A 10,280-nucleotide genomic window follows, 5' to 3' on the forward strand; every position below is an offset into this window, starting at 1 on the left:
GGGCCCCGCCCGCCCCCCCACGCTCCCGCGCATGCGCCCTGGCCGCCTCACGCGCACGTTTTAAACCCGCGGCGTCCCCCGCGACCGCCTGCAGTGGCCCGCGCGGCTGCCTGAATCGCGGCGTGCTCGACCCCTTCGGCCGGGAGGGAAAACTATCGCCTTCTCCGTCACAAAACAGTAATTTCCCCCGTCCCCTGCCGGTGCCTCTCGAGTTAGTAAAACACGTGTTCCCTCGCAACCCCTGCCGGCTTCCCAGGCTGGCCCGCGCTGTGCGTTTCCTCCCCGCCCGCGGTGCCACAGTTACTTTTCTCAAGGGCCGCGCGCGCGCTGGCGCAGTCTTGTGACCTAAAAAGGCCGGTCCTTTTTTTTTTTTTCTAGGGGTCCTGCGCGGCAAGCACTTCCGGGGTCAGAGGGTACGCGGGGTTGAAAGCGGGCTTCCCGCCCCGCCCAGACCGCCGAGGCTGCCGCCGGAGTCGCCACCGCCGCGCCCTCGCCCACCCGCCCGTCCGCCGCTCCCGGCCCCGCTCGCCCCCGCCGCTGCCGCCGCTCGCCTTGCGACGCCGCCGCGGCCTCCCTCCCGCGCCCGCCCGCTCCCGCGGCCCCCCGCTCGCCTCGCGCCGGCAGTTCGGGCCTACTCCTCCCCTCCCCCGCCAGCCGCCCAGGACTTGACCACGTAACGAGCCCAACTCCCGAACGCCGCCCGCCGCTCGCCATGGACGCCGGTGTGACTGAAAGCGGACTCAACGTGACTCTCACCATTCGGCTGCTGATGCACGGAAAGGAAGTAGGCAGCATCATCGGGAAGAAAGGGGAGTCGGTGAAGAGGATCCGCGAGGAGAGCGGCGCGCGGATCAACATCTCGGAGGGGAACTGCCCGGAGAGAATCATCACGCTGACCGGGCCCACCAATGCCATCTTTAAGGCCTTCGCCATGATCATCGACAAGCTGGAGGAAGATATCAACAGCTCCATGACCAACAGTACGGCGGCCAGCAGGCCCCCGGTCACCCTTCGGCTGGTGGTGCCCGCCACCCAGTGCGGCTCCCTGATCGGCAAGGGCGGCTGCAAGATCAAGGAGATCCGCGAGAGCACGGGGGCCCAGGTCCAGGTGGCGGGGGATATGCTGCCCAACTCGACCGAGCGGGCCATCACTATCGCCGGCGTGCCGCAGTCGGTCACCGAGTGTGTCAAGCAGATCTGCCTGGTCATGCTGGAGACGCTCTCCCAGTCTCCGCAAGGGAGAGTCATGACCATCCCGTACCAGCCCATGCCGGCCAGCTCGCCAGTCATCTGCGCGGGCGGCCAAGATCGCTGCAGCGACGCGGCCGGCTACCCCCACGCCACCCACGACCTGGAGGGACCACCTCTAGACGCCTACTCGATTCAAGGACAACACACCATTTCTCCGCTCGATCTGGCCAAGCTGAACCAGGTGGCAAGACAACAGTCTCACTTTGCCATGATGCACGGCGGGACGGGATTCGCCGGAATTGACTCCAGCTCTCCAGAGGTGAAAGGCTATTGGGCAAGTTTGGATGCATCTACTCAAACCACCCATGAACTCACCATTCCAAATAACTTAATCGGCTGCATAATCGGGCGTCAAGGCGCCAACATCAATGAGATCCGCCAGATGTCCGGGGCCCAGATCAAAATTGCCAACCCAGTGGAAGGCTCTTCTGGAAGGCAGGTCACTATTACTGGCTCGGCTGCCAGCATTAGCCTGGCCCAGTATCTAATCAATGCCAGGCTTTCCTCTGAGAAGGGCATGGGGTGCAGCTAGAACAGTGTAGGTTCGCTCGTAACCCCCTTCTGCTGTTTTCCCATGATCCAACTGTGTAATTTCTGGTCAGTGATTCCAGGTTTTAAATAATTTGTAAGTGTTCAGTTTCTACACTTTATCATCCGCTAAGAATTTAAAAGGAAATCACATTCTCTGTTCAGCTGTTAATGCTGGGATGCATATTTAGTTTTATAAGCTTTTCCCTGTTTTTAGTTTTGTTTGGGTTTTTGGCTCATGGATTTTTTTTCTGTTTGTCGGTAAGAAATGTAAGAGTGGAATGTTAATAAATTTCAGTTTAGTTCTGTAATGTCAAGAATTTAAGAATTAAAAAAATGGATTGGTTAAAAATGCTTCGTATTTGAAAAAGCCGGGATTACCATCTTAAACTCTTTTGTTGGTGCTTTCTTTTCCCCCTTCCTTTCCTCTTTTAAGTGTAGGGTGCGTGGAGGCCGGAGAGAGAAGGGTGGGCCAAGCTTGTTAATTCTTTGAAACCTTTCCCTGCCTTATCGGTAAGATTCCATTCCCTCCGCCCCAACAAAGGAATGGCAGGTTGGGCCTGCTTTGGGATGTTTACAAAGGGGGGTCTCTTCCTGGGAGTGACGGTTCCAGCTAATTCAGAGAGGCCTCTGCCCATTTCTCTGGTAGAAAATAACAGGATTTTCTCGGGTGGAAGAATTGCCCATTCAGTAGGACAGGATGAATGAAGAGCATCCTGTCCATCCAGCCACTGCTTTCCCTACCCCCATCTGGCGGGGAAAACTTAGCCAGAACAATAAAATATTTTGGGGGATGGTTGTAGGAGTGGGAGGCAGGGGCTAGGAGGAAAGGGAAACACAAGGGTGGGAAGGAGGGCCCCAGCTGCAGGGGATTGGAGTCTTGGGTGAGCCTGGGCTGACACCAACAGAAGGACCACGTGGGGAGCATGCACCTGTGGCAAGTAGCCTGTCAGAATGTTACACCTGTCAAGTGAGGCGCCCAGAAATAAAAGGGCATTTTCTCTGATTTTCCTCAGCTGTGTGCAATGTTTAGCTAATTATCGCAGGAAATAATCCTGCCTAAGTGGGACAGTCCTCCCAGGAATGTAGAACAATCCGTGTGTTAGAAATGCAGATTCCTGAGTCCCACTGCACACTGGTCAGAAAGCTCCATCTTTAATGCCCATTAAGAGATCTGTGAGAATTTATCTTCAGATTGAGAACAGCTGGGGCAAAGGCCTAATACCCAAGCCCCTGTCAGCTGAGTCTAGGCTGGAACCAGAGCTAAAGAGAAAGTCTCCTAGCCACAGGCAACGGAAGACAATAGACAATGAAGGTGCCCAAGTGGGCAGTTCAAGTCCAGGCAAAGGAACCATTTGTTGACGCTCCTTGGCAGGTATGCATGGTGCAGGCCGGGTTAGTCGCTGGGGGTGAGGTTTCCGTGCTGTGTGGGCTGCTCAGGTTATAGAACACACTTGGTTCTGCCGCTTGCGGCCTGGAGCAGAGCACTGCAAGCTGAAGGTATTGAAAGAACACTCCCTGAGCTTGGGACAGAACGGTTTTAGAACACAATAAACTTGATGGCAGATGGCCTATGTCTGAGAATAGGAAGGACTAGAATACAGTGGCAGAGAAGGTAAGGACAGAATAATGCATACTAGCCAGCTGGGTGCATAACTTTCATCCCAGCACTCAGGAGGCAGAGGAAAGAACTTTCGCGTTTTAGGCCATTACATGATGAGTTCCAAGCTGGCCAGGGCTTCCTAGAGATGTCCTGTCTCAGAAAAAAAAATCAAATGCCTGGTGGTAGTGGAACATGCCTTTAATTCCAGTACTCTGAAGTTTGAGGCCAGCCTGGTCTACATAATGAGTTCCAGGACAGCCAGGGCTCAGAGAAACCCTGTCTAGGAAAATGGGCGGTGGTGGCACAAGCCTTTAATCCCAGCACTTGGAAGGCAGAGGCAGGTGGATCTCTGAGTTCGAGGCCAGCCTGGACTACAGAGTGAGTGCAGGGACAGGCTCCAAAACAAACAAAAGCCAGAAAAAGGGGTGGTGGTGGGGATGATGTGTACTAAACTTAGCTGAGTGACCAGGAGGGGTATGGGGCCAGGGAGGACCTAGCAGAGTGTTTTCTGGAAACAGCACTAATCAGGGCAAGTGGACAACAAACTTGAGTCTTGAGACAAGCCAGCGGAGTCCCTGAAGGAGGGAAATGGTTCAAATGTACTGTGGGAAAGCACTTGAACTTCCAGCCCTCCACCCCGACACGCCCAATAATTTTAAGGTAATTTAGGCAGCAAAACATAGGATGGCTCCCACCTTGGAGAAATGAAAGGCAGGAGCAGCCACTGCAAAGTCTTCAAGCCAAGGAGGCCGAGATGTGTCAAGCAGAATACACACTGGGGAGGCTGGAGACAGACAAAAACAGTGTATCCCGGGCAGGCCATGGTGACAGATTTGTAAACAGGCAGAAATATTCCACAGTAATTAGAAATGAAGTTACAGCTACATGCCAGCAAGTAAACATGGACCAAAAGCTGAGTGGTGGGGGGGGTGTCGTTTTGATGCTGAGGGACTTAGTCTTGGATACTGGTGTCTCTCGGCACCTGTCAGTCATGGCCTGACACAGCAGGGCCTCAAAAGTAGTTTCATGATAGAGCAACTGTCTGGTATACACAGAGCCCTGTGTTCAGTTCAATCCACAACACTGTACAAATAAATACTTTGAGAGAAACAGTTGAAACATCAGGGTAGTTCACTAGACAGTGCCCTTGAGAAAAGAGAATGTTCCAGGCTGATGGAGGAGTACTAATGCTGGAGACTTTAAAAAAAAAAAATGGATGTGATGGCATAGGCAAGCCAAGCCCCCAGGAGGCTGAGACACGGAGCTCAGGACACTCACAGGTTTAGAGACCAACCTACATACTGAGACCCCCATCTCGAAAACCACACAGAGCCAGGCACTCAGGAGGCCGAAGCAGGCCCAGCTTTCTGAGTTCAAGGTCACTCAGCCAGGTCTACAAATTAATTGAGTTCCCTTACCCTCCCATTCCCCCGCCCCCGACAAAAAAAGGTACAGCATTTAGCCAGGTGTGATGGTTCTTGCCTTTGACCCGAGCACTCCAGTGGATGCAGGAGCACCTCAAGGTCATCCTCAGTCACATACTGGGTTCAGAGTCAACTTGGGTTACAAAAGATCCTCTCTCAAAAAAAGGGGGGGGGCTACAAGGCCCCACCCCTCCCTGAGGAATTTTTAGGCAGTTTCTGGTTGCTGGAAGAGAGAAGGACATTTTATTCAGTGGTGTAGCCACTGGTAAAGTGTCCATGCTCCTATAAATATACTTTCAAAATGAAAAAGAAGACTGATGTAGCTAGGTTGGTGGAACCCTTGCCAGCGTTGAGTGCCAGGATTCTATTCCCTGCACTAACAGAGCACACCTGAAATCCCAGCATTTGGGCGATGGAGGCGAGAGAATCATGCCCACACCTTTTGGGAATCTTGAGAGTTACCACATGAGAGAGAAACCAAGAATAGTTTGCTAAAACAGAAAGCAAAGCCAGAAAGCCAGGCGGGGTGGTGTGGGATTCTAGTAGTTGGGAAGCAGAGGCAGGTGGATCTCTAAATTCGAGACCAGCACAGTCTACAGAAGTAGTTCTGGGACAGCCAGGGCTACACAGAGAACTCAGGAGAGAGAGAGGCAGACAGGCAGACAGCAGACAAACGCATACACCCACAGAGAAGTTAAGAGACTGGGAGAAACTTCAACTCCCACTATTGTAGAACAAAAAAGTAAATTGAGCCAGGCATGCCCTTAATCCCAGCACTCAGATGGCAGAGGCAGACTGATCTCTAAATGTGAAGCTAGCCTGGTCTACATATTGAGTGTAGGTCAACCAGGGCTAGATAGTAAGATCCTGTCTAAATAAATAAATAGACTAAATCGTTGGGCTAGAGGGAAAGCTCAGTAAGGTGTTTGGGGTTGTGTTTGTTTGGGGTTTTGGTTTGGTTTTTACATAGAGTGCTGGGATTAAGGGCATCACATTGAGCAGCTAAGAGCGCTCCTGTTCTTCCAGGAGACCTGAGTTTGGTTCCCAGCACCCACACCAGGCTGACAGACACCTCTAACTCCACCTCCTCTTCCTCTGTTGGGCCTCAGCAGGCACCTGAACTGAACAACTAACACACGCACACTTAAAATCTTTCTTTTATTTATTTATTTTTATTTATTTATTTATTTTGGTTTTTCGAGACAGGGTTTCTCTGTGGCTTTGGTTCCTGTCCTGGAACTAGCTCTGTAGACCAGGCTGGCCTCGAACTCACAGAGATCCGCCTGCCTCTGCCTCCCGAGTGCTGGTATTAAAGGCGTGCGCCACCACCGCCCGGCTAAAATCTTTCTTTCAAAAATTAAATCACCAGGCAGTGGTGGCGCACACCTTTAATTCTAGCACTTTGGAAACAAAGGCAGATGGTCTCAGTAAGTTCAAGGTCAGCCTGATCTACAAAACAAGTTCCAGGACAGCTGGGACTGTTACACAGAGAAAAACCAAAACTAAATAAATAAAATCTCAATTTTAAGGTTTTTTTTTTTTTTTTTGTCACACAGCCCCGCTGGCGCCCCCATCTCATACCCCCAACCCTCTCCGCCCCACCTCCTACTCTCCACCCCTCACCCTCCCCACACACACTATGATTTGTTGTTTTTTGAGACAGAGTTTCTTTATGTAACAGTCCTGACTGACCTGGAGTCAATCCACTCTGTAGACCAGGCTGGCCTCGAACACACTGAGACCCACCTGCCTCTGCCTCCCGAGTGCGACAATTATGCCCGGCCCACATACTGCCATTTTAATGACCAAAATAACTCGGGACAGACATTTCAAAGGAATGTGCATGCTTAGAGAGCAAAGACTGAGAACAGTGAGGAGCATCAGAGAAGCAGGCCTGGGAGCTGAAGGAGCCCAGGCAGAGGGAAGGCCACTCGGATTCTCAAACACAACGGTAGAAACATGGGGGCGGTAGGGAATGTAAACAGCATCGGGGAAAAGATGAGGGTGTTTTCTGAGACGCCTCCCTCCGTGGAGTAGCCTAGGCCGGCCTTGAGTTGTGACACTCTGGCCTGCCATGTCCAAGTGCTGGAATTCTAGAAATGAATGGCCACACCTGGTGGGTATTTACACACACACACACACACACACACACACACACACACACACAGAGTTTTAAGCCTGGGGTCTCAAGTATGCTAGGCCAAGACTCTACCACTGCATCACATTCAAAGACCTTGTTTTACTTTGTGATGGTTTGAGTGGCTTATCCCCACCTCCCCGCCCCCCCCCCCCGCCGCTTTTTTTTTTTTTTTTTTTTTGGTTTTCCAGACAGGGTTTCTCTGTAGCTTTGGAGTCTGTCCTGGAACCAGCTCTTGTAGACCAGGCTGGCCTAGAACTCACCAAGATCCGCCTGCCTCTGCCTCCCGAGTGCTGGAATTAAAGGTGTGTGCCACCACCGGCCAGTTTGGTTTACCCCTTTACTCCTAACACTAGGGAAGCAGAGGCAGGCAGATCTCTGAGTTCAAGGCCAGCCTAGTCTACGTGACAAGCTCTTGACTAGCCAGGATCCCAAAGTCAGACTCAGATGCAAAAGAAGTTTGCTGACCACTAAAGGGACTTTCTAAAAATCATTTGTTTGTTTAGCGGGACAGGGTCTCATGTTAGCCCAAGCTGGCCTCAGACTTGATGTGCAGGATAACCTAGATCTTCTGACCCTCCATCTTCCACCTCCTCATGCTGGGATTGCAGCCGCTCACCACCACCTGTGGTTTTTGTAGGCCGGGGAAGGGAACCTGGGGCTTTCTATGTGTTAGACAAGCACTCTGCCAACTGAGTTACAACCCTAGCCCATATTTCCAAACATTGAGATCTGATTATATCCTTCCCTTACTCAAAGTAAATCCCATCCCTACCCACACAAGAGAAAGTCCATGGAGTCCAGCCTGGGCTAAGAAGAAAAGATCCCCCACCCTCTTTATGGTTGTTCCTTTCCAGCTTGCTGTCCAAGTGACAGTCACTGTGGGTCCCTCCAGTCCTCCATGTGGTTCTCCTGTCACCCTGCTGGGCACTCTTGCATAGGGATGTGGCATCCCTGGCTGGGTGCTTTGTCCACACCTGCCTGGGCTTCTAAGGCCCCTGACTCTGAGCTTCCAGACCTGCAAGGACCTCTGGCTCTGCTAAGGACTCTGCCGGAGCTCCTGGCTCTGCTGAGGGATCCCAGGTCCAATGGCTCTGGCAGCTGGCTTACAAAGACCTTGGACAAGTCGCTCCAGTCTTCTAGGGCTCGGTCTTCCACGTTGGAAGACAGGGCGAGATAATACCCACCATTCTCTGACTGCCTTGGAATATAATGCTGCCTTTGTGGCCCCCATCTCTGCTCTGCCTCCTGACACTGGGCCGCCTTCTGACATACAGGCCTTCTTTCTGTCGACAGCAGCGAGAAGAGTGGGAGAGAGCTGGCATTGACCAGCTTCAGCTTGGTATTTGGCTGGGTTGGTGTTTTTTTTTTTTTTTTTTTAGAAAGAATCTCATGTATCCCAGGTGGACCCCCCACCCTTTTTTGGAGACAGGGTCTCTTCTCTACTATGTAGCTCTGACTGTCCTGGAACTCACTATGTAATAGTGTAGTTGGCCTACATGAGTTTCAGGTTGGCCTCAAACTCACAGAGGTCCATCTGCCTATGCCTCTGGGTTTAAAGTCACGTGCCAGCCGGGCTGTGGTGGCGCACGCCTTTATTCCCAGCACTTGGGAGGCAGAGGCAGGCGGATCTCTGTGAGTTCGATACTAGCCTGGTCTACAAGAGCTAGTTCCAGGACAGGCTCCAAAACCACAGAGAAACCCTGTCTCGAAAAACCAAAAAAAATTTAAAAATTAAAAAAAATAAAGTCACGTGCCACCACACACACCCATTGCCTCCAACTCCTGAGTGCTGGATTACAGGTGGGCACAATGATGCCCAGCCAGCTTGGCATTTGGGCAACTCTTCCAGGGTGCTTGGTTGAAGAGGAAAAAGAAAGGAAATGATTCCGGGTAGATTTGTTCTAATATGTTGGTCATACCTGCTCATTTCAGAGGACAGTGGATGGCAAAGAAGAGGGACAGGCATGCTAGATAGAGCAGGTTATCAGGAGAAGATCCATCCAAGGCCCCTCCTTTCCTTTCTTTTGTTCCTGCCCCCACAGGGAGGGTCCTGAGGGGTTTTTGCCTCTCTGGTGACCTCTTGGACCTTGTATCCAGTTCTTCCCAAGTGCTGAGATTGTAGATGTGTGCTTCACCCAACTGAAGTTTTGATGCCATTTTACTGGTGAGAAAACTGAGCACCCTCCTCCAGCCCTGAAGGAACCTGTCCCAGGTCACAGTTACTGGATGCTGAGATCCAGAGAGGCAGAGCCAATCTGTGTTCAGTCACTCTACTGGACTCTCTTCACACCTGTAGGCACATTGTCTTCTTTTGTTTTTAGTAACTTAAAAAACTAGGGTCTTACTATGTAGCCCAGGCTGGCCTTAAACCAATGAGTGATCCTCCCGTCTTAGCCTCCCAAGTGATGGGGTCACAAGCATGAACCACCTTAGTAACTTTTATTGTCAAATTTTTGATAAAATTTTTAAAAAAAGAAAAGAAAAAAGGCATGCCGGGCATGGTGGCTCATGCCTGTAATTCCAGCCCACATTCTAACACGTAAGGTGCGTGACCATCATGAGTTGCAGGCCAGCCAGGACAGAAAGAACTCTTGTCAAACATTGGAGATGTGGAACTAGCCATGCAAGCATGAGGCCCAGAGTTTAGAACCCACATCAAAGGGGCACTGTGCACCTGTAACCGAAGCGCTGATTAAGGGGATGGAGACAGAGAAATTCCAGGGTTTCCTGGCCAGCCAGTCTAGCTACTTAGTAAACAGCAGGTTCAGGGAGAGAGCTTGTCTCAAAGAATAAGGTGGAGTCAGGCAGTGGGGGCCCGCATAAAGTGAGTTCCAGGACAGGCTCCAAAACTACACAGAGAAACCCTGTCTCGAAAAACAAAACAAAAAGAATAAGGTGGAAAGGACTAGAGAGACATTAAACAAAGCACAGGCACCTATACCCCCACACATATAAATTTTTAAAAAGATAAATATTTTTATTTTTATTTATGGATGTATGGATGTATTTATTTATTTATTTTGGTTTTCTCGAAACAGGGTTTCTCTGTAGCTTTGGAGCCTGTCCTGGAACTAGCTCTGTAGACCAGGCTGGTCTCAAACTCACAGAGATCCGCCTGCCTCTGCCTCCTGGGTGCTGGGATTAAAGGCGTGCGCCACCACCGCCCAGCCAAAACATTTTTTTTTTTTTTTTTTTTTTGGTTTTTCGAGACAGGGTTTCTCTGTAGCTTTGGTACCTGTCCCGGAACTAGCTCTTGTAGACCAGGCTGGCCTCGAACTCCCAGAGATCCACCTGCCTCTGACCACCCAGCTTTTAAAAATATAAATAAAGTAGA

The 10,280-nt window shown here is 51.1% G+C and overlaps 1 protein-coding gene across 1 annotated transcript; it reads left to right on the forward strand.

Moving 5' to 3' along the window:
- Positions 1-411: 411 nt before the first annotated feature.
- On the forward strand, positions 412-2,162 carry Pcbp1 (poly(rC) binding protein 1). The gene has a single exon (XM_057768470.1). The coding sequence runs from the start codon at positions 713-715 to the stop codon at positions 1,781-1,783; it is 1,071 nt and encodes a 356-aa protein (XP_057624453.1). The 5' UTR covers positions 412-712; the 3' UTR covers positions 1,784-2,162.
- Positions 2,163-10,280: the final 8,118 nt, after the last annotated feature.

This window comes from Chionomys nivalis, chromosome 1 (assembly GCF_950005125.1).
Source record: "Chionomys nivalis chromosome 1, mChiNiv1.1, whole genome shotgun sequence".
NCBI classification, from domain to species: domain Eukaryota; kingdom Metazoa; phylum Chordata; class Mammalia; order Rodentia; family Cricetidae; genus Chionomys; species Chionomys nivalis.